The sequence below is a fragment of the Amblyomma americanum genome, chromosome 1 (genome assembly GCF_052857255.1).
Source record: "Amblyomma americanum isolate KBUSLIRL-KWMA chromosome 1, ASM5285725v1, whole genome shotgun sequence".
NCBI classification, from domain to species: domain Eukaryota; kingdom Metazoa; phylum Arthropoda; class Arachnida; order Ixodida; family Ixodidae; genus Amblyomma; species Amblyomma americanum.
The window spans coordinates 154,504,337-154,528,560 of record NC_135497.1 but is presented as its reverse complement, the minus strand read 5'-3'; the positions used below and the strand labels follow the sequence as shown (position 1 = coordinate 154,528,560).

General features: G+C 47.9%; 1 protein-coding gene across 4 annotated transcripts; it reads left to right on the top strand.

Annotated features, from left to right (window-relative positions):
* Positions 1–290: 290 nt before the first annotated feature.
* Positions 291–24,072, top strand: LOC144113981 (alpha-tocopherol transfer protein-like). Of its 4 annotated transcripts, none has more exons than XM_077647403.1 (6): positions 291–433; positions 15,297–15,446; positions 16,087–16,326; positions 16,762–16,955; positions 17,746–17,856; positions 21,500–24,072. In XM_077647403.1, exons 2-6 carry the CDS (start codon positions 15,335–15,337, stop codon positions 21,722–21,724), a joined length of 882 nt encoding a protein of 293 aa, XP_077503529.1. In that variant the 5' UTR covers positions 291–433; positions 15,297–15,334; the 3' UTR covers positions 21,725–24,072. The 4 variants fall into 4 exon arrangements, with proteins under 4 accessions (XP_077503529.1, XP_077503530.1, XP_077503528.1 ...); XM_077647404.1 differs by having other exon boundaries at positions 330–433; positions 15,304–15,446; XM_077647402.1 differs by lacking the exon at positions 291–433 and adding an exon at positions 1,856–1,937 and having other exon boundaries at positions 15,304–15,446.
* The last annotated feature ends 152 nt before the right edge of the window (positions 24,073–24,224 follow it).

Below are 24,224 nucleotides of genomic sequence, written 5' to 3'. Positions count from 1 at the left end.
TCGCTAAGGACCTTCCGACGGCGAAGCGACTGGAGCCCGGAAAGGGGAGCGTCGGAAAGTGGCGTTATCGCCGCTCGTCAGTCCATGACCCAACTGTACCGAACACGATTACTTCAGCACAACCAGCGCCAAAGCCACGCCTGCACGCTTCGCCCATTTCGCCGCTTACGAGGCGGAGCCCTTTCGGCGGATTAGAGTCGGGCGTCCACACAAAACAGCGGTGGCCTTGTGCACGCTCCGCTCACGCAAGGACATCGCGTTCGGCCGCCGCCATTTGGCAACCGGTTCGGGGGTGCGGGCGCGAGGGAACATTCTCTCTAGCAGGCATACGTAGTATCCCATTTTCGCGGCGGCACCGCGCGCACGCGCAGGAGTTCAGCAGCGCGCCACAACGTCGGGGGCAATGCTCAGCTGCGCGCGGCCGGCTGCTCTCGTACGTACACGCCTTTATTGTTTTGTGGCAGTCGGAGGCTAACTAAACATGCGGCGATCCGCTCGTAGGCCATAATTAAAAAAAGTTGGATTCGTCGCGAAAGCATCTGGCAAGCATGGGTGTAAACAGTGTTGTTTCCACTACTATGCAATAAAGAACCGCCTCCTCCCCCCCCCCCCCCCGTCAAAAAAAAAGGGGGGGGGACATACGCGATTAGTGCAAACAAATGAAAAGGCTGTTCTTCTCTTATGCTAGAACACTACTGGCGTTTTCCTGCCAACCGACAGTATTTTGGATTATGAATACAGTCTATGGGTGAGCGGCTTGCTGGATGCTCAAGCAATAAATAGAGAGGGGTACAGGTTTGGTTATCACCAGGCTTCGTTTTATGAATATCATGACATGCTTTTTACAGCATGGTCCTTATTTCTGAGAGAACCGGCGGAGTCCCCTTTCATTATTTTCATTGTTATCACTTCGTGACACTGCTATATGGCACGTTGTTATAGACACTACCCTGTACCTTTTGCACGGGCTCGGCAATCTGCCTGGAGGCAACTTAACGCTGCCAAAACTCGGCATAGTGCTCGGCACAGTGCCATTGTGCGTATGATGCTGTCTTGAAAGCCTTGCCCGTATGCTAACCTGGAATCGTGGGGTGAATTGAAATCGGTGACAAACATATGAGCAAACTTTACTGTTTGGAAGAAGTTACTGCGAGCAATTATTCCTTGCCAACTCACGGTTGCAAAAGAGCTTAGACGTCTGGCATGCAAAATCAGTGTTCACTTTCCACAGGCCTTGGCACGGTAAGTTCTGCAGGATGGAGTCCCTGTTTATCCCCTTAAACACTTTGTTGTGATTCCTCTCCTTTAATCGCGTATGCTTACCAGGTACGCCGGACTGACGAGGCCCGTTACTCCGCAGCCTCTTCAGGCTCTCTCTCCTTTATACGAAAAGCTTCACTCTCTTTTGGAATCGGATGTCATAAAATTTGCTGCCTGTTAAATGCTCCGTGTGCATTGAAAGAACAGCCAATATTCTTTTCGGTATACCAGTGTGTTGGTCCTGACGAAGGTGTTTTGCAACCACAAGTCCCGCATTCTTGGATAAAAAATTTGAATATTGGAATATTGCAAGGTACTGTTGGGAAATGTTGAACGTAATGGTCTATATTTGCGATGCGTAGCAAAATCTTTCTTTTAAAGTTTTACCCTCGCGCACAACGAGTAGTTAAAACGGGCATAGAAAACCAATGGGGAACGTTTTTCACGGTAGCAAAAACGTTAGTAGCAAACAAATGCAGGCCTGCCGAGGGGAGGTCTGCGGATATATTAATTGTTATAGGGAAATATTCCAATATATAAAAAAGTGTGTTCATAAACTCTTTCCCGTTGAAAAAATGCTTTTATCCAGAATTGCTGGTTATGGCGGGACTACAGACATGCCAGGTTGCGTGCTACTGGACGCTGTCATGGGGCGCCAAAGACACCGTGAAAACTCGGTGCAGTATCCAGTTCTTGGCCTTTCTTTAGGTTCCATTTATTGAAAAGGAAAATGGCTACAATTAAAGCCCCAGCTCTCAGGATAATTTAATTGACATCAAGTGTATATTTCTCCCCCCGAAGTCATATGACATTGTCAGCTGCAAGTTCATTCAGAAATTGTAAAGAAAGGGCCGCTTTTTAAATTCAATGGACAGGAAACTTTAGGTATGCCAAAGAAATATAAGATTTTATCACTTTACAGGAGAAGACGATAACAAAAGGACATTTTGTACCTCAAAAGACGTTTGGGAGCTCTTCAATGCGTCTGGAGGCGCTGCATGTATAAATTAATTCGCCCCGTCAAGACACTACATTTTTGTGCACCCTCTGCGCTATCGTGGGAGAGACTTTCCCTGAAGACTACCAACAGGCGGTTGCAGTCGCGGCTATGCGTTCTGATATCGCCAGCCTTGCGTAACCAGTCTTGTTAATGCCGTATACCACTGTCCGTGTCGTAAGTGCGCGCAACTAAGGCTTCCTGCTTTTCGATTGCATTTATCCATTCACGTCTAACAACCTAATTCAGTCCTGCCAGCTGTAAGCCTGCCTTTCCCGACGGTTCTGTTTCTATCTCTGTCACACAAATGTCCGAGAGATAGCTTTAACAACTATAGTTCAGTAGTTTATATCAAAAACTCAAGGCCGGTAATCAAAAATTGCCTGAAGTCGTGCGTCTTTGTCGAAACCTAGCTACCGTCGCCCTCTCGATCGATGGAGTAGGGACACCATGTTTTCAGGTTCTGTTCTATTTTCTTTTCTTTTTTTTTCTATAGACAACCGTGTGCAGGGCTTTGTGAACAAAAGAACGGAAAATATGGCTCACTGTGGTTTGAATAATTTATCACAGCGCTGTTTCGCGCCTATAGGGTTTCGATTATCGGGGGCTCTGACGTCGGACAAACCAAAAGCCAAATCACATACGTCCACATAACCGCTAAAAATTCGCTGCTCCGGAAGCAGCGAAAGTGTCAATGTTCTGTGAGCAAGCAGACTTTGGGTGACTTTATCTGACAATCTAGAAGATTGGGCGAGGTGGGGGCCGATCAGTCTTAAAACAGCGCTAAAAATACAAGGATGCAGAGAAGAGACGTGCACACGAGCGCTGTACGTCTGTACGTCTCTTCTCTGCATCCTTGTACATTTAGCGCTGTTTTAAGAATGCTCTTTCTGACGTTAGAGATCATGGCAACTTATCTTCTCCAGTTTTGCCGTTCGTGAGTTCTAGCGCGAATTTATCAGCGAAATAATCGAACATGAAAACTTGGTGCGCCTACTTCTTTAACACGGCAGGCACGTACAGAGAGAGCACTATACCGCACCATCAAATGCATGCACGCCTGCATTGTGAAAAAAAGAAAGAAGGGAGAGAGATCTTCATGCGGAGAAGGAACGCATACCCAAATAAACTGCACACAAGGGGGATGGAGAAAGTTTACAACCCCACGGAGCAAGTAAGAAAATGATAGGCCTGTTATGCGCAATCCAGGACGAGCTTTTGTTGAATAACAGACATTTTTTTTATAGCAACGAATTGTTATTCTGTGCTGCGTGTCTGTTGCAATGGCAAATGTGTTGCAGCGTTAAGGCCAGTGCCTTCTGTGTGGTGCGTAAATTCTTTCGAACCCTATGTGCTGTACGTAGTGTTGCTTGGGATATGACAAAAAAATTAAGCGCCTTAACACGCTGTTTGATCCGCTACAAGGCCTAACAGCGATCGTTTTTCCCTGCGTTTTAGCTGTATTTTCTTTTTTCTTTCCCATTTTCTTTCTTTGTTTAATTTATTCTCGCTTGCGCGTTGTTCTCAAATACATTTTCTAAGGTGCACGCGGATAGCGAATTATGAAACGGTGCTCTCCAATTAAGGGCGCATGCTTACATAACTTGATTGTGGAGACTCGAAGAAGCTGTCATTACAGACATCGTCAGTGTTGCTGTATCCATCCTATAGGGCGATTCTTAGCGACGTCTTTTAAAGCGACAGCTTCAAGACTCCATTTCAGTAGAAGAGGTGGAGTCAACCTTGTGGCGAGAAACCCACGTCACGCCTGGATGTCTAGATTGAAAATAATTGAAGGCACACTTGTACGGCTTAGGTACCAACTGAGTTGTATATGTATGTCGTGTAGTCTTTCACGCAAAGTGGTTTCTTATGACTGCATGCTAATGAGTAGGTGCGCAATAAGAGAAATGTGAATTACGGAGGTAATAATTAAGCGAGTAGCAATTTTCATGTTGGTGTTTTATATCATATTTGCTTGACGTGGCATAGTGGCGCAAGCTTGCGGTGGCCACTGGAAAACCCGCGCAGTCTGATTTACGCCGCTGTCCCAACAAATGACGTACGAGTAAAGTTTTCTCAGGGAGCAAAATTTATACTACTCGTACCTGCGTCCTGGGGAACGCTCCTTTGTGTCCACGTACGTGCGTGCGTGCGTGCGTGCGTGCGTGTGTGTGTGTGTGTGTGTGTGTGTGTGTGTGTGTGTGTGTGTGTGTGTGTGTGTGTGTGTGTGTGTGTGTGTGTGTGTGTGTGTGTGTGTGTGTGTGTGTGTGTGTGTGTGTGTGTGTGTGTGTGTGTGTGTGTGTGTGCGTGCGTGCGTGCGTGCGTGCGTGCGTGTGTGTGTTTGTGTGTGTGTGTGCGTGCGTGCGTGCGCGCGCGCGGAGCAGTGAGGTATGTAGGTATCAATGCAGGTATGTTGCAAAAGGTACTTTACTGTCATCATCAGTATCAGCTACATCCCCTCTAGCAGCTGTATATATTTGCCAGCGTTGTGGGCAATAAACAAAAAATTGGCGGAGACACTTAAGCTCCGCCCTAACGGTATGACGCTATAGCGCATTGGGTTAGTTCCCTTATAAGCAGACGGTCATTCTCTAATTTACATTCATAGATCCCTGGGAGTCCTCATACCCCTCCTGGCGCAGTGGTGCAGCGGTTAAGCGATGCGCCACTGCCCTGCGATGGCAGGTGCTCCCAGCGGCGGGCCTTGCGCGGCCCAGTTTGTTCTTCCCGAGCGACCAATCATTCCACCTGCCACGGTGGCCAGTTTGCTCACTATCCGGTGGCCAGGTTGTGATGATGCTGCAAGGTCGCGTGACCTAGACGGTCCGCCTGCCTCCTAAGTTGTTCTCTGGGCACCACCTGCCAGTCATGCTCGTTATTTTTCGCTCACAACGCCGACAGCGCCGACCCCGGAATTTCTGGACAACGGGGCCTTTAACGCTATCGCGTTAATATGGCGCTTGAGTAACGACGAGTGCCCGTTTCTTTCATGCGGCATCCACTCATTTGACAATGTATCAGTAGTTTACGAAAGTAATCAGCGCCGGAAATGAAGCAAGAAAAGGAAACGACAGCTACCGAGCCGGACACGTGCACTATGCGTGAGCAGCGAGACGTAGTGGGAGCGAGTGATCTGGCGCTGCGACTACGGTCAACGGAAAGACAATGGCGAGTAACTTGGCGATTCAGCCGCCACCGAAAATGTGCTTTTCGGGTGACTTGCGTGCCAACTGGAAAAGTTTTAAGCAACTTTTCGGGCTGCATCTGACACCAACGGGGCCAGAGAAGAAAACGGGCGAGCAGAAACTGGCGCTGACTAACGCCGGATCAGCAGTCATTAATGAATAAAACACGGTTCAATTCGGTGCGCCAACTGAGGTAGTCCCGGAGCCAGACAAAGTCTTCAAGAGTGTGGTTACGACCCAGGACAATTATTTCGCCCCGAGGAGAAATGATATATACGCAAGATACCTGCTGTGATGCGGAAAGCAAGAACGGGGAGAATCTTTTGACGCTTTCCTCACAGGCCTCAAGGCGAAAGCCAAGGATTACAACTTCGAACGTCAGCGAGACGAAATGATCCGAGACCAAGTGATTTTTGGCATCGCTAACGAGGATCTGCTAATGAAACTTCTGAAGCTCGACGAGTAAAACTTAAGAGACTGTTGCAAAAGTGTGCATGATACATGAGACATTGCAACAACATCTCAAGGCTTTCAAGATGGAACCTAGTGCGCCCAAGCAAGACGCAGATCCCGTGCACGTTGTGAGAACGACTTAGGAGCCTCTACTATTCAAGTCAGCTCCGATGAAACCGTGCAGATACTGCAGAAACTCCCACATATATTTAATAAGAGCGCATGTCTGGCTTGGGAAGACAGTGTAACAAATGTGGAAAGAAGAATCACTTCGCGAACAGTGTAAGACCAAGGGAAGAATCAAAGCTGGTCAATCAAGTCCAGTTCAGAGGAAGTTCTTGTTGTATAAAAAAAGAACGATGGAATCTTCGTTACGCTACAATACAGATACAGCAACGAGCACATCAGATTCCAGGTCGACACTGAAGCATCAGTGAATGTGTCCTTCCAGAAATATACACCCAAGGAAGCCAGCTAGATGAAGCCCCCTCACACCTGAAGGTGTACAATGGAACGACCATCACTCTGAAAGGCAAGTGCAGGCTCCACCTCTGGCACCCTGTGTCACACACACACACAAAAAATACTCATTTGAATTTGTTGTCGTGGAGTACCACCCGTCACCACTTTTGGGAAGAGATACGTCTGAAAAGGTGGGACTAGTAACGGTCAACGGCAAGGTGGTGTCAAGCTGCCCAGAAAAGTGCATTGCCAGACACTAAGAGTGCCATTGCGGACAAGCTGCCAGCAATTTTCATGCAGTTCCCAGGGACAGTACGCCTGTGCATAGATCCAATCCGCATGTTCCGCCAGATGTCTCTGCTGCATGTCGAGTACCAGTGAGCATAGAGAGAGATAGAGAGAGACAAAGGGAAAGGCAGGGAGGTTAACTAGGCAGCGCCCGGTATGCTACCCTACTCGTGGGAAGGGGAACGGAGGGAGAGATAGAAAGGGGAGAGAACAAAGGGAGATGATCAATTTTCCACATTTCCGTTGGCCATTACTTACGGGGTGCAAAGGGAACACACTGATAGTTCACAACCTTGCAACCAGTGAGCATAAAACCTCAGCTTCGGCAGGAGCTGCAAGAACTGAAAAAATATCATAGCCAAAATAAATCTACCAATCGAATGGGCGAGCCGCATGGCAGCATACCTCTGCATCATGAGAGGTGGCTCAATCAATCACACTCACACTCAAGGTCACTCGAGCTCACATCCACTCAATCACAGTCACACTCATGTCCACTCACACTCAAAGCCACTCACTCACACTCGCGTTAACGTCCACTCACACTGACAACCACTCGCACTCACAACCACACACTCCCACTCACGAGTCACAACCATTCACTCACGCTCATGTCCACTCACTCACATTCACGTTCACTCACTGTTTCATTGTTTGCTAGAGGAGGAGACGAGAGATGTCGTGGTTAGCCGCCCAGAGCTCTGTCTGGCTCTCTGGCTACTTTTCACAGTTTCGATGCTTGAAAGAAGTTGTAACTTATCACGCATCTTCCATATCCCGAACCAATGTTACGCACATATGCTGCTTCGCTCGCTGCTGAGACGATGAGTGCCTGTTCAACTTCAGCTAAGATGCTTAGACTCATTTTTCAACGGTCGGCGTCTAAGTAACAATAATGGGTTTGCCTTGAGAATGACATGCCCGTGAGTCTGCATGAACACATTGGAGGCAAGTGGCGATATGAATACTTTTCGCGGTGTGGGAAATGGAGAGTGTTTTCGAAAAGATCCAGTGAGGTCCTCACTAAAAGGGAAATGGCTGGAATGGGCGCCCGGTACATATTTTCCCAGCGGAAAATGATCCAAAGGGGAGTGGCCATTATCAATCCCTTTACGCACAACAGCCTCCTGGGCTTACTTTGGGGCGTAGTTAAGAGCAGGTCTCGCTTTGTCTATAGCAAGAACAGGTATGCGTGACCGATCTGTGGACATGCCTGCCTTGCGGTACGTTGTCGGCGCTGCACGTAATCCCTGTCTGAACGGAGTGCTTTCGCTTGACGCCGGTGCGTGCGGAGACCACATGTGCATCTGACTGGGCATAGGGGTGCTAACACTGCACCTAATTATTCTCCCGTAGTCCGCCGCGTCGTTGGTCGAGGAAGCATCATTCGTGGAAGAAAGCATATGCAGCTAACTATTGAGCCATTTTGCAGCGCATACCCTTCTGAAATGGCAGAACGTTACTGAGAAAAAGCCCTATCCAGAAATTCTTGGAGGAGATCGTAGTATCCGGTTCAAAAGATTCCTCATGCTGTCGAGATATCAGTGCGGGTAGAATTGCTGAAATCGGAGTGTGCGAAACAGAAGTTATTCCACTTACAGTATTGAAAACACAAAGGTAAAAAAATTGGAGGGGACACTTAAGCTCCGCCTTAAGGGTCTGAAGCGATAGCGAATGGGTTAATTCCCATGTATACTGAACGTCATTCTCTACATTCATACATCCCTGGGAGCCCTCATACCACTCTTGTCACAGCGGTCAAGCGATAAGTCACTGCCCTGCGGTGGTAGGTGCTCCAAGCGGTGGGCCTTGTGCGGCACAGGTTGCTCTTCCCGAGAGACCAATAATTATTTTAACTGCCACCTGTCACGGTGGGCAGGTTGTGATGACGTCGCAAGATGACGTGACCAAAGTGGCCCACCTGCCTCTGGGCACCACCTGCCAGTCCTGCTCGTGATTTTTCGCTCACAACGTCGACGTCGGATTTTCTGTATAACAGGAAATTTAATGCGGTCGCGTTAAAACCGCATTTCACAAGCCCATTTCACTCGCCCAGTGCCGAAGATTGGGCCCCACAAATCAGAACCATGCCTTGCGCCCATGCATCGGAAGCTTGTATGCAGTTGTTGACTTGCCGGGGCAGATGACTGACGCCTTTTTGTGACCCTAAAAAACTTTTCTTTTTGGACTTTGGGGAGAGCGTGGGGGAGCTTAATTCCCAAACCCTTTCCTGTTCCACGAGTCCAGACCAGTGCCAAACATGCCGGCACCCTTCGACCTGTGTATGAAAAGCTCCTTGCACCCCTCCCCCCTCCGCCTTCAGTCTCCTGTTCTCTTATTGTCACAATTTTGGCTATGACGTCAGTAGGACGGTTTTTTTTTTCTTCGCTGCCTTCTCGGCATCGGCGGTTTGAACAGCAGCACTCGAATGCACGATACTTTTACGCGAAGCGAAAACTGTTGCTCTAGCTTGATTCTTATTATGCTTTCATTCGTTTGTAATGCTTTTCTTTTGTAGTTTTTCTCGAGCGAAAAGGCGACAACACTCAGAAACATTTTATTTTAGGCCCCTTTCCCTAGTATAGAAGAATAAGTCCAGCCAATCAAAAAGGGTGCGACCAATTTGGCTGGCACCTCATATCCACTGCCGGAAATAGTCGACACGTTTTGTCACCATGGGCACGAAACGATCATTTCTAGAGCAGATGAAAACATTCAATATTACCACTTCGGCTATCTCCTTGGAGCCAAGGCATCACCATGTCTGATGCTGTGAATACAAAAAATAAAAACCGCGTGCTCAGTGATTTGCGAAGAGGGGCTTTTCAAGTGCATTTTAGAAACAGGAACATCTGGCATTACCGAAGAGCGTGCTTGCTTTTCATGCCGTTGCCGGCCTGAGCCGAGCTTGTGCAGTTCAAGAGGCAGGCCAAGTGGGTCGAGTTCTTCTCGTGGGTCTGGTCCAATAAATAATTAGACCAGAGCTGACCTCTACATCGCGCACACCCAGGCATAGAAAAAAACTTAAGCGTCCTCTCGCGAGCCCACCTTACGCTAGTTATTGCCGAGAAGCAGACAGTCATTGTTTCTATAGCGAGCGTCGGAACTCTGCGTATATGAGCTCAAGCCGCGTAAGAGGATTGACAAGGGACATCTACCTTTCTAGCAGTGGCAATTTGAAATTTGATCAAAGGATCTGACACAACTCGTAACGGCTCATTGCACCCGCGAAGGGCCTGCGCGCGTGCCAACGGTCGGTCAACTAGTAAGACGAACAGGAACTAAAGATCGCCTTTCCGGCGCCAGCAGAGTCCTCTGCTTCGGTCGTCCAAAGACATAGGCATGATGCCTTATGCTGCCTCGAGCGCCGTCGGCATGGAATATTTGCTTCCCTCGGCTGTCAACAACAGGAAAATAGCTAAGCAGATACCGTCGTCGCGAAACACACGCGACAAACTTGGCTGTCGCGTCCACTCGCCGCTCACGTCCACTCACAGCCACTCACATCGACTCACACCCACTCACACCCATTCATCACTCATGTCCCTCACCACTCATCTCTATTAACACTCCCATCTACTCCCATCTGCTCACTAACGCTCATCTCCACTCACACTCACATCCACTGGCTCACTCATACTCACACTCATGACCACCCACACTCGCATCCACTCACTCGCACTCACACTAACGTCCACTCACACTCACACTAACGTCCACTCACACTCACACTAACGTCCACTCACACTCACAACTACAACTACTCACTCGCACTCACGTCTACTCACTCGCACTCACACTCACGTCTACTCACACTCGCACTCACAGGCATGAGTGTGAGTTAGGTGATATGAGTGCACTTATGAGTAAGTGTGCCGACCTATTCATGGTAGTAGCAAAGAATAAATAGGGCGAGCTCAGAATTTGCATAGACCCACAGTAGCTGAACAAAGCTCTGCGGTGAGAACAGTACCCACTACCAATAGTGGATGACATTTTGCCTGAGCTATCACAGGCAAAGGTGTTCTCAAAACTCGATCTGAAGAACGGATATTGGCATTGTGTCCTGGACCCTGAATCATGAGTTTTAACCACATTCCAGACACCGTTTGGACGATACAGATGGCTTCGTTTGCCCTTTGGTTTGGCTGTGAGTGGCGAAATATTTCAGACACGACTACAGTCAGCTTTGTATGGTCTCGAAGGCGTCACATGTGCAGCAGATGACAGACACGTGTACGGCACAGGACAGAGTAAGGAGGAGGCACAATACGACCGCGACCAGAAGATGGAGGAGCTATTGAAGAGACGCAGGGAACAGGGAATTCGAACCAACAGGCAGAAACTAGAGTTAAACACAGATGAAGTGACCTTCTTGGGGTATAAGCTGCCAAGCAAAGGACTTATGGCGGATTCTGAAAAGATCAAAGCCATTCGTGAGATGTCACCACCCACAGATGTGAGCAAAGTCGTTCGACTGTGCGGCACGGTTAACTTCACCAGATTTCTACCTGGCATATCCAATGTCATCGAACGAATAAGAAGACTAACAGGCAAGGATGCCCGATGGATATTGACAAGTGGCAAAGATCAAGCATTTGAGATCATAAAACATCTGGTCACAGCACCACCAGTGCTAGCTTTCTGTAGAGTGTGAGCAGCTTTGCTACAAGAGGGATCACCTGTATCCTTTGCTAGCCGAGCACTTACCCCTACAGCAACCAGGGTTAGTAGAATGAATCTTGGATCACTGACAAAGTCAAAACGTTAGTTGATGTTTCGGAACCTCTACGGGTTCTTTGTTCACAATCTACTGGTCACTGACCAACGTTTTGACCTGGTCAGTGACCCAAGATTCATTCTACTATGCCACTACCTGACCAGACATCATTCCATCAAACATTGGGTTACAGAAACCAGATATGCTCAGACTGAAAAGGTGTTGGTGATTGTTTTTGCACTGGAAAGTTCCACCAATATGTGTTTGGCCGTCACACAAGAGTGGTTACTGATCACAAACCCTTGCAATCTATCGTCACAGTCGCTGGACAAAGTGCCAAGGAGACTACAAGGCCTGCTGCAGCAGTTGCAGCTATACAACATAGAGATTAAATATTGCCCAGGCAAAGAGGTTGTCCTCGCAGACATGATGTCTAGAGCCTTCCTTCCATACACTGAAGGCAGCCATGAATACACAGACGTGAATGTTGTTGCGCGCAAAAGTAAGATACTAAACATTTGATGAGATCAGAAATGCTACTCAGAGGGATGAAGCACTGTGCAGGCTAATGAGCATCATACGAAGTGGCTGGACAGAGGACAATAAAAAAGGCCTCGCAGCCGACGTCAAGCAGTACTTCAGCTTCAAGGATGAATTAACAATAAAAAATTGAATGGTTGCATTCTTTCCATCTTGGAACTGAAAGTTGCCTCAGAAGGGCACTCGAATGCATTTTTTCTGGCCAGGAATGAGCCATTAAGTGCAAGAAAAAATTGTGGCATGTGAAATATGTCAAGCACATGTCAACAAGAAGCAGAACGATACCCTGCAGTCACACTCAACGCCAACACAGCCGTGGGAAAGAGTCGGTGTCGACCGAATAGAGCTTCAAGGGAAGCATTTCGTGGTAACATTTAACTACTAGAGTGGATTTTCGAAGGTTCATCAGCTTACGTCTAGAACATCTGCAAGTGTTCTCAAGTGCCCGAAGGCTCACTTTGCTAGGTATTATATGTCTTTGGTCGCTATCAGCGACAATGGTCCGCAGTTTTCAGGAGTGAAATTTTCGAGCTTTTCTCGTGAACTGCATTTCCAACACAGGACGTCAAGTCCAGGATACCCAAAATATAACGGCATGACACAGTCGGCGGTAGAAAAAGACAAGGTGTTGTTGAAAAGGGAACTTGAAACTGGTAGTTACACCCACAGTCGGCCTTTTTTGGATTACCGCAATGGACTACACCCCTTCAAGGGATAGGAACCAGCCGAGCGCAACTCCTATGGCTCGAAGAACACGAACAATCCTTCCAACAACACGTGTCTTGCTCCAGCCAAGAATTGTGAACTGTCAGAGACAGAAGCAGGCAAAACAACGCCGTGTGAAGTTCTACTACAACCAACATGCCAAAGATCTTCCACCTCTGGAGAAAGTAGATAACGTCACAGTCCAGCCATTCAGAAAGCAAGATACATGGAAAAGAGGCATTGTGACCGAACAACTTGGTTTCAGGTCCTATGATGTCGGTTCAAGTGGATGGCAACACACTGAGGCGAAACAGGGTGCACCTAAGACAGTTCCATCAGACAACAATGGCACCCAGCACAACACATAACCTTGTCCAGATGCCCAACAACAAGCAGCAACGGACAGCCCGGAATCAAGTGTTTGCGTGGTCCAGTCACCAGAAGACAACCAAGAGTCCAACACGGACGCTGCGCAGTCAAGTGGGAGGCCAAGTCTCAATATTAGGCCACCCAAGCATTTACAGGATTTTGTTTTTATAGAATGCTTCAAGCTAAATAGGAGAGAATGTTAAAAGAGGTACTTTACTATCATCATCCGTATCAGCGACATCCCCTCCAGCAAGCTGTATATATTCGGCCCGCCTTGTGGGCAATAAACAATATGGCGTTTGAGTAACAATGAGTGCCCCTTTCTTTCACGCGGCATTCGCTCATTTGACAGGTATGCCCGGTGTTTCAGGGAAGCCTGCCACTCATTTTTAAAAGCATGGTTCCTGACTTGAGGAGAAGCTTTCTGCGCCATAGTTAATATCAGCTTTGGCGGACGTCAAAAAACAGGCGAACCATGTTAACTAGTAAAGTGATTAACTAAATTCTGATAGTTAACATTAGAACTATTGCCGATAGGCGCGTGATTGCAATTAGCGACTTGTAGCCGGTCGTTTGTAATAGCTATCAGTTTTTAAAATTTCGAAAACGCAATTATCCTCGCCGCTGTGGATCAACAAATTTGGGCCATTACTGGCGCCATTCTAAAACCGTGCCTGCGGGGCGGGCAAAGCGACGTCTATTAAATGGCGTCACTCCATGACGCACGTGGCATGTGACACCCGCGGTGTGGTGCTGACCCCTCTTCGCCACTACGCTGTTCCGGACTTCAGATAAATTTCGACCACCTGGGATTCTTAACTAGGGCTCATTATGGCTCATAAGCCCGTTTATGAGCAATAATAAACACGCTTATAAGATGCAGCGGAGAAAAGGACAGCAACATCTTGTTTTCGGGGCATACAACCTTCGCTCCCGTGCACACCTGTCAACGCTCTCGCGCCGCTCACGCTTGTCTCGCTCCTCTCCAGCTTCTCCACGGTGCGCACTCCTTGGCCCACACTTGACCGACAATTTGAAATCCTTTGCGAGAGGTGGCGCTAGCTGTTCAAAATTAAAAGTAATAACAAGCAGAAAATAACGACACCAGTGACCAACGTTTATAGATATATCTATAACCGTTGCCGGTGACAGGAGTCACGTGGTGCGGACAACTCGTACTCTGAAATGTGTCTCCCCCACCAGTGGGTGTAGGGACATGGGGCTCTTAAGCCATCGCATAATATTCAAGCAGATACCAGACAACGGTAGTGCTCGTCAGTACCCAGGTAGCACCGAAACATTACAATAATGTTGCATTTTTCTTTTGGTCAGGTGTTAAGTCAATGTTAATGTAATTTTTATAACGTTTTTGTAATGTTAAAAATAAACGTTATAATAAACTTCCCCTAACATTAATGAAAATTAATGCAACACAAATGTAACATTCTCGAAAACAGTTCAGCAACCCTGCACGAGCATGCGGGCCCACCATTTGGTAAGCTTCCCAATACCACAATGGTTTGCGGGACCAACAGCGAGGGCGACACTTGAGCTCCACAATACACTACAACGTGCAACTCACGCTCACCTCCGAACGGATAGCATGGAGTCAAGATTATAAGCCGTCACTGAGGGGTGTTCCATGGGTGATGGTTGCGATTGTGAATAGGTAACAGGAAAAGCTTTGTGATAAATAAATGGGGCTGTGCATGCAATTTATGGCAGACGTAAACTAAGAGGTTTAGTTGTGAAGTACTGCTAGTTGAAAAACATGTTTACTGCAAGAACAGTCGGAAAAGTTTTGGAACCTAGTGCTTGAAATGTATTTGTAATATTCTTTTGTAGTTCTGATTCAAACATTATAATGAGATTCACAAGGCTATTACAGCAATGTGTATTTGAAACGTAAAACCTATGTTTATTATACAACATATATTATTTGTTAATTAAGAACATTATATAACATTTCAAAATGAGAACAAGAATAATATTTACATATAACGTTAAACTAACGTTTTCGATATAAAATTTAGCGTTGTTAATTTTTAACATTAATGTAGCGTTTCAGTGCAACATATAATTACAATTCAACTTGCAAAACATATTATAACATTATTTTAGTATTCGGCGCTACCTGGGTATAGCTATCATATGTTTCGCATATAGAAGCTATTCGCAGTCGCCAAAGCCACAATTCAAGGACTGCCGAGTTCACACATTAATACATACTGCATTCGTGAGCTTTCAGCAAGCGCTTGTTTTGGGGGTTCTGCGTATTATCATAACCTGCCACCCGTTTTTTTTTTCTTTTCAGGCTGCAGAACTTTCACCCTGTATGTGACTAACACCAGCATGGCAGACTCAGCACTTCCTCCCCAACTGCGACAGATTGCCGAAGAAGAGCTAGGAGAGACGGACGAGTGCAGACAGCAAGCTCTGCACGACCTGTCGAAGCTGCTGAACGGTCAGGTTTTCCGCCTTGTTCGGCGATATTTGGCGCGGCGCTGTGGATGTGCGAGTTTTTTCCCAGAGCTTGCCGGACATCGTGTTTTCCCACTTCTCTGGCACCTGGGTCTTGATTTTAAGCGACGAGATGTGGCCACGCAGAAATTTGCGACGTCAGAGAAAGAACGCGCGAAGGCAGGATTGTCCATCCGCGTGCCATGTATATTTATACGAAGCCGGTATTTCACCTTTCACTGCGGTCTTAAAAAATCGCGCATGGTTCGAGGACTGGAATAGCGCTCTTTTATTGGCGATCCGTCCAGCGCATACAGAAGTATTATTGTGCCTTAATCAAAATAAATAGGTCAGAAATATCTGTTGTCATACATGGATTTTCAGTCCAAGCGCAACTCTTGAAAGCATCGTATTACTGTTGAATCTTTATTTCGAGGGATATATAAAACGTGTAAAATTCAAGCCGTTCATGGCGTATGTTGCAGCCGTACCGCTATAAACACGTATGCTTTCAGATCGCAACGCTTTTGAGCGGCCTAGCTTCTTGTCTTTTCCTTTTTTCTTTTTAGCTTGAGCCCGATAATTAATGAGGTGTTTTGGGCGGAATTTGAAGCTAAATTTCATCATCTCTTCAACTATGACAGATGAGCCTGGACTCTTCTGGCACAACAAACCTGACATTGTGCTCCGGTTCCTGCGCGTGAGGAAGTACAACGTTGAGGCAGCGCTGAAGAGCATCACAAAATACTACCGCATCCGGAGCAGCTGGGGACCCATCTTCGACAACTACAGACCTTCGTCCATTGTCCCAGAGTGTAGAAGTATCATGGCCGTTCTACCCCATAGAGATGCTCAAGGTCGACACATCCTGATCGTTAGAAATGGTAAGCGTGTGTGACCGACTCGCCTGTCATGAAGTCATTTATTAACAATTTGGTGCAGGCCTCGCGCCTGTGCTTCAAATTGTTGATCAACATGTCGTTGTTGTTTTTTCTAAATCGGCTGTCACAGCGCCGTACCTCACACGGCTTTCAACTCCACACATGACGTGTTTAAATAGGATCTCTGAAGTACGACATATTTTACTTCTTAGGTTACTTACCGTCTTCCAGTGTCATGTCTACGCCCATCATTCCGCTGTTTCCTAGCTGAAGTTCAGCTACACTAATCTTTTCCGCAGACGCGTTAGTGTTTGTGAAGCGGATAGAGAAACTGCTTCTGAGGCTAACCTTGGGTTTCAATAAGATTTAAAAAAGGCACTATAATGTTTGTGCAGCAGCACTGTAATTTATTTTAAACGCTCCAACTGGTTCTTCCAGGCATGTGGAACCCCACCGTGGTGCCGCAAATAGAAGTGCATCGAGCCTTCATGCTCTGCCTGGGGTTCCTGGAGCGAAGCCCGTCAGGCCAGACGGCTGGCATCGTGATCATTAATGACTACGGCGGGTTCGGCATTGAGCAGGCCATTTACTGCAAATTAGGCCTCATGAAAGACATGTTGGATCATGTGCAGGTAGGTCCCTCTGCATTGTGCTGGCGTGTTCCTTCGATACGCCGTGTACAGCGACATGTCCGCAGAATATACGGCTTGGCCAGCCTTGCTCTCAAGGCTGCCATCTCGGCGGCATCGGTGCGAAACAATCGTTAGGAATGGTCGTACTGAGACAACATGCGAAGTCTGTTACCCTTGCCGGTGATTGCTGGCTGCTTGGCCAGCGAACAGTTGTTTCTTACTGCTGACACGTTCTAACGGCTATATTCTGGCTACTCAAGAATACTAGAGAAAAAAAAGGAAGTTTTGCTGGTAGCTTTCGTCACACCTCTAAAGCTGTGAAAGACTGAAAATTTTAGCGTTGCCTCGGGAGATTTACATAGGCGTTTTTGGGCATATACAACCACACCGAACAATCATCCCAAAGTGACGTAAGAAATTGGACGAGCTGGTGCATACCTTTTCTTGAGTGAAAAAAAAAATGTCGTTTAGAGCACATGTAGCCATGAAATGCGTTGTACGGAAGGCGTAGCGCATTCTATATATAGGACGATTCAGAGATCAGCAGCACACGGGTATTGGCCAGGGCCTTTGGCTGCTGAATGTGGCGCCATATTCGCCCGCCTCTGTTCTTATTTATTACAGTTGATTGATTGATTGATTGATTGATTGATTGATTGATTGATTGATTGATTGGTTGATTGATTGGTTGATTGATTGATTGATTGATTGATTGATTGATTGATTGATTGATTTGTGCCTTCTTAACTGTTGAACTGCGGTTTCCTTCCTCCTGACCGCTTCATTTCAGGAAAGCATGCCATTGCGGCTGCGGGCAGTGCACATCGTGCGAGAGTCGAAGGGCTTCGACTTCTGCTTTGCTCTCGTGCGGCCGTTTCTGAAGAGTAAAATCATCCAGCGGGTGAGTGTGCAGAGGGGCAAGAACCGCGACTGCGGGAGCATAGTGAAAGCTGACGTGGCCTGCCGATGGCCCTCAATTGGAGGAGAATACATATGACACGAACAGCTAAACCGGCCGTAACGGTTTTTTTTCCTAGCCTCTCAGTTTTTGCGAAATCGAATGGAGTGGCCGCGTTAATGCAGCAAGAGAAGGTAAAAGTTGAGGCAGATATATTGATGGCAAAAGAACAAAAATGGTTCGTTGTACCGTTACTGCCCAGAAAGAGGGCGACACCTGCAGCATCGGTCAGCAGTCGTACAGGACTTGAAGGGAAGAAAAGAGGGTGGGGAGTATGACCATGAGGAGAAAATCTGGAAGCTGCAAATGCAGTAATTGCCCGAAAAGCATGACGCGCCCTCATTTGAGGCGTAGCGCTATTCATCCGGTAGGCAGCCTCCAGGACTATCAATATCCGAGACGAGCATCCGGGTGGCAAGTCACGACTTCTCGAGCCTGCAGGAGTAAGAGGTGACTTTAATTAAGAATCTACTTATTGCAAGCGCGCTCGTAATTAACTCCTAGCGTTGATATGATGATGTAAAAATTATGCTTTCTTTTTCACATATTTTTCTTTCGCATTTACATAAGAGCACTAGAACGCGAAACGTGCGCTAACGAATGTATGAACAGACTTCCACGGCAACGACCGATGGATATAGGCTCATTCAACGCTTTATGCCTCCACTGTCAGCAATATTTATAGATGCACGAATTTTTTATAGAAACTACTGTTAACAGAAAACGCAAATACCTGTCTAAATGCTTGTATATAAGCAATGCAGGAAGACTACGTCATCACAACGACTGCAGTGATTGGGCTGGCAATATTTTATTCGCATAACATCAGAGTCGCACGTCGTACTCAACCGGGATGCAAAAATCCATTAATGAACTTGGAATTTGATTAAATGTACTGCAGTCGAGCAGTACGAAGAGGCGCACAAGTTGAGCATGTTATTTTGGGAGTCAGTTATAAAAACGCTTCAATAAGCGGCTGCAGGGAGTTTATATTTAGTGCGAGGTGGCACCCTTATGCTGCATCTAACAGCGCATAAGCTTTCGTTGGTAAGAATACAACCGCTGTCTAGTCTCTTTTTAATGCGTCCCCTCAACCCCCCTCCCAAAAAAAGAAGGTATTTTTCAGAGTTTCAGAGTTTATTCAAAAATATATGCAAAACTTATAAGTGCAAAAAGAATACAGAAAGAGGTCCCGAAGTTGAGCATTCCTTTCGCTCTGACTTTTCGCCCAATCACATTTGAGTGCTTATCTCTCGCCAGCTTTTTTGTTTTGTTTTTCAAACCTGGCAGCGGAAGCACAGCTCAAACAAGGAAGTGGTCAAACTTGCCGCCCCGTAAGGGTCTCAAATCAAGGCTATATCGGGATACCGAGGTCGCCATCGCTTCCGTGCCAAGTTGAACAACGACGCGGTTGCCAACGCTTGAGTGCGCTCGAGTTAAACGGCGCGCCTGGACACGCCACGTTCGTAGCAACTCAGCCGTGCTAGGTGAAGTAAACAGAGGCCGCACACGTTTGTGAACACGTTCGAGGTCGCAACGGCAGGCCTCGAACGTGTTCACACTGCGTCCACGTGCAGCCACTCTGGGGCAATACAGGGTGCCTCGAAGCAATCGTGAGGTGGACTCGCATTGGAGTTCAGGAAGAAGGCGGGATGGTTCAGGAGATAGTGCGCGTGTAAATATTTTACAAAGCCCCAATAAAAACAGTTGCGTTGCCATTACGCATTCGTGGCAATACGGATGGTGAGCGATAGCTGTTTTCCACTGTGATTTTCCAATTAATGATTTCGCGATTTATGCTCTTTGCATAAATCGCAAATTCGATTTATGCCACTTTCGCGGGTGGCTTCTGCCTAGCGGGCCAGAAATTGAGGATCCTGGCGTCGTCAGAATCAGGTAATTCAGGATCCTGCCAGCTTTCACAGGTGGCTCAAGCGCCCATAGCTCAGGCTTCCCACTTAAGTCTGGTCTCTGCCCACTGCTTCGGCCGCGAACGCTTATATGCGCGGACGCGATGGCCCTTGCCCCACTTGCACCGCTGATTTACGAGCCGCGCCCTTCGCCCGAGCTTCTGCACGACGTAGGATATTTCGGCTGCTGCGCATAACAGCTGTACCCGGAAACAGCCACATGTCCCTGGACTCATGAACGCGTGCGTCGTGAAAGAATAGAGTGCGTGCATTGCGCCAAGATTCGCGCAACGGCCTCACTGCTCGATAATAAAGGGTGTCTCAGAAAGATGCAGTTGCACGTCCCGTTGTTGCGGTGCTGGTTGGTCCCGCGCCAAAGCTTGTTGCCACGGCGGCACGTTGCCAAGCAGATGTGGCGAAATTTTTCTCCCGACTACACACTTTCATTGACAAGTATTTAAATTGTGGCTTGGTGCCCCAAACAAAATATAGAAGCGTGAAATCGCTAAGACATTTATTTAGGCATTGATGTCTAAAGTAGAGCGAAAGAACACGGGCCGAGACACCTCCTTGGTCTTTCGCGCTGCTTACAGACGTCAGTACGCATCAGCTAGCCGAGACTAAGCGTCCGCGAAGACGTACACCCGGGAAGTCGCGGTTAGGAATCAACTCAGAACCAGCATCAAGCGAGGTATCTGGCCCTCGCTCAGAAATAGTTCCCTCGCTCAGAAATAGTTCACACCAAGTAGGTTTTCTGACAGCCTTATTCTTTGTTGACGCCCAGGGTGTCTTGGCCCCACTGGGTATCACTTTTAAGCAGGAGACAGAAGGTGATGAATAACAGAAAGAGATGTAAGCGTAACAATGAGTAGTATGTATAGTACGTTGCCATCAGCACACAGATTCCGCGCGTACAATATGCATGGATAGGCAGATTTATGTTTTGAAGGTGGAGTCCACTGGACGACCATAATGTCTGAGTTAAAGCTGCTGTCGCCCAGAGACAACCTGCATAGATCGTCCTAACGTATTTTCTCAGGAGTCTACCTCTCCGGAATCGGTACTCCTGTTCTAGTTGCTCGAATATATCACACTCCTTGCTGTTGATGCTACGCTGCAAAAAAAAAAAAAAAAACACCGTGCGATTATGGGAGCCGTGGCACGTCACCGAGTTGGAAAGTCACTTCGTGGCCGAAAAAGCTACGGTGGAAGTGCTATGCAACGCGTGTCGGGAATCTGCGAGAAGCAAATCAATTCCTGCGTATGTGTCAAGCAAAACAATACATAGCGACCAGCCTTTACGGCAGCCGCAAGCCAATCACCATATTCTAAAAATAAGGGCCGCCACATTGTCATTGCTCTTGTAACGGACATTTACCGCGAACGCGCAATGTGCATCACATGACTGTTTTTTGATAATTAAACTGCAAGTGGTCTCTTTACTCGTGTTTTCCGCCCCGCCAGTTCAGAGCTGTTTCCCTCCTTTGAAACACCTCTAAAAGACCTACTTAATGTTTCAAGATGCCGTAAGTGCTTCTAAAGTGTCGTATTCCATTAAGTGTCAGTAGGCTATAGATGACAAGAAACACAGCGTTACAAGTATTCTTCCAAGCATACAGCTTTGGATTTAAAGTGAAAATGCAGAATGTGTTCTTCTTGTCTGACCCATTTTTCAGATCCACATCCATGGGCACAAGCTTGAAGGATTGTATGAACATGTTCCAGCCACTATACTGCCAGAAGCTTACGGTGGCCTTGTGTCGGACACGATATTCGACAAGTTTTGGTCACAGATGGATGCGCAGGAAGATTTGTTTGTAGAGGAAAGCAGATATGGCTACAAGAACAGCGACAGCCACGAAACACCTTCTGAGCTCGAGGAAACAATAACGCACCTCTGACAGGAAGAAGAGTAGGCGATCTCAACAACAGTGCGGCGGCTGTCTCGAGTGATCCAACAACGGCGGAGACGGGTATAGTACATCGTGGTTCAATACAAGTCCAGACAACTGTTTTATCGGAAGAAACCGGACTAATAGACCTTTCACATGTGAATGTGAAAACATCAGTGCGTCTCGCAGTTACAACCAAGCTGGCTGTAATGACTAATCTGTGATTTGAACTGACGTGTCACAACCGTTTGCTGACAAATCGTGGTTCGGACACAAATCCGGGCCCTGCACAACTCCGACATTTAATAAAGCTAACAATATAGCTGCTCATTATACTAAGGGTTTATGCGCCATTTAAGCTCGGTTAATTCAGTTGACCATCGTTATAATCTACGTCTGATAATTTAAAGCACGAAGTGGGACATGTTACTTTTAAAGTAACGTCGGAGCATGGCTAGGCAATACTGGTCGCTCCCTGAAGCTCATTCAAAACCGCTTTTCTAGCCGCTGCCATGACGCTTACATGCGGTCACCGCTAACTCCCGCTAATTACGACTCACTCCATCCGCTCGTGCTTCCTCTCATCACCGCTCAGTGATACGTACAGGCTCACGTTCACACTCACCGCCACCCCGAAGTCACACCGCGGCCGCTTTGCGCCTCTGCTGACCGATGCACAGCGAAAGCCATTTTGTGGCAGCGATACGGGCGTCTGTGCAACAGACTGGGTATGTACTGGTTGCAGAAAAATGTAAGTCGGCTGCCCTGCACTTCATCGTGGCGGCCCAACCTGTTTTGAGAGCAGAAATTAGGTGCAGCACTGGACATTTCCGGTATCCGAGAAATTTCGCGTGCTTTTTCGCAGCTGCACGCTCCTGCCATGTGTTGTGATAAAGGAATTAGTCACACCTCTGCCAAGCCACCGTATGGTAAGTGTAACACACCAGCCGCGCATACCAGCCGCGACGGGAGATGAAGTGCAGCTGCGCCAAGCTCTTACACGCCACGCGCATGCAGGGCACAGGGCTTGTGCACGACACGTCTCCAGCGTTGCACCAAACTTCTGTCTCCAGGACGACACGCGCCGCCATGGGGAAGGAAATTTTTCTTTGAAGGGTAGCTGACTTGCAGATTTAGTTGGCTACGTAGTCACCTCTGCCGTGCTAAAGAAAGAAAAAAAGGTTGCTCCTCAGTTGATGTCGATGCTCTTGCCACGGCCTATAGCAAGGTATACACATGACACGTAGTTACGTTTTACCGCTATAGCTGTTCAGCGCCCGTTCCTGGGTTTTGCGTCGTAGTAGCAGTATGTCGTAGTCGTCGGCGTAACGGGTGGGTGCGTTGCCATGGCAACCGCTCTGAGGGTGGTTACCGTGCCAGGAGGAAGGTATGGCGTGAGCGGAGAATTGAGTAAATGGTGGATGGTTACCACAGGAACCATCTGGGGGGTGGTTACCGTGGAAGGAGGAGGGTATGGCCAGAGCGTAAGAAGCCGCAACCGTCGGTGGTTGCCCCGGAAACCACCCGGAGGGTAGTTAACCCTGGAAGTACGAGGAGAGTTACCATGGAATGAGGTTTTATGGAGAGAGCGCATGAAGGCGTAACAGGAGGGTGGTTACCACGGGGATCGATCGGAAGGTGGTTTCTGTGGAAGGAGGAGGGTATATGGCGAGAGCGTAAGAAGGCGCAACCGTCGGTGGTTGCCCCTGAAACCACCCGGAGGGTAGTTACCCTGGAAGTACGAGGAGAGTTACCATGGAATGAGGTTTTATGGCGAGAGCGCATGAAGGCGTAACAGGAGGGTGGTTACCACGGGGACCGATCGGGAGGTGGTTTCTGTGGAAGGAGGAGGGTATATGGCGAGAGCGTAAGAAGGCGCAACCGTCGGTGGTTGCCCCTGAAACCACCCGGAGGGCAGTTACCCTGGAAGTGCGAGGAGAGTTACCATGGAATGAGGTTTTATGGCGAGAGCGCATGAAGGCGTAACCGGAGGTTGGTTACCACGGGGACCGATCAGAAGGTGGTTTTTGTGGAAGGAGGAGGGTTCGGCGAGAGCGCGCAGGAAGGCGCAACCGACGGGTGGTTACCGCAGAAAAATGACGGCGTGGCTAAGCACAGGGATCTCCAATCGGAGGATGGACTCCCTGGAAGGAAGAGGGTATGGCGAGGGCATAGCACGCGCAATCGCCTGTGGTTGCAACGGAAACCACACGGAGGGTAGTTACCCTGGCAGGACGAAGAGGGCTACCGTGCAAGGAGGAGGAAGTTGATGGCGAGAGCGTGGGAAAGCGTAACAAGATGGTGGTTATACAACGGGAACCGTCTGGAATGAGGTTACCGTGGTAAGAGGAGGATGTGCCGAGCACGCACGCAGCCACCGCGCGGCGGCGGCTGCGTGCGTGCGTGCGCGCGCGTGTTTGTGTGTGTGTGTGTGTGTGTGTGTGTGTGTGTGTGTGTGTGTGTGTGTGTGTGTGTGTGTGTGTGTGTGTGTGTGTGTGTGTGTGTGTGT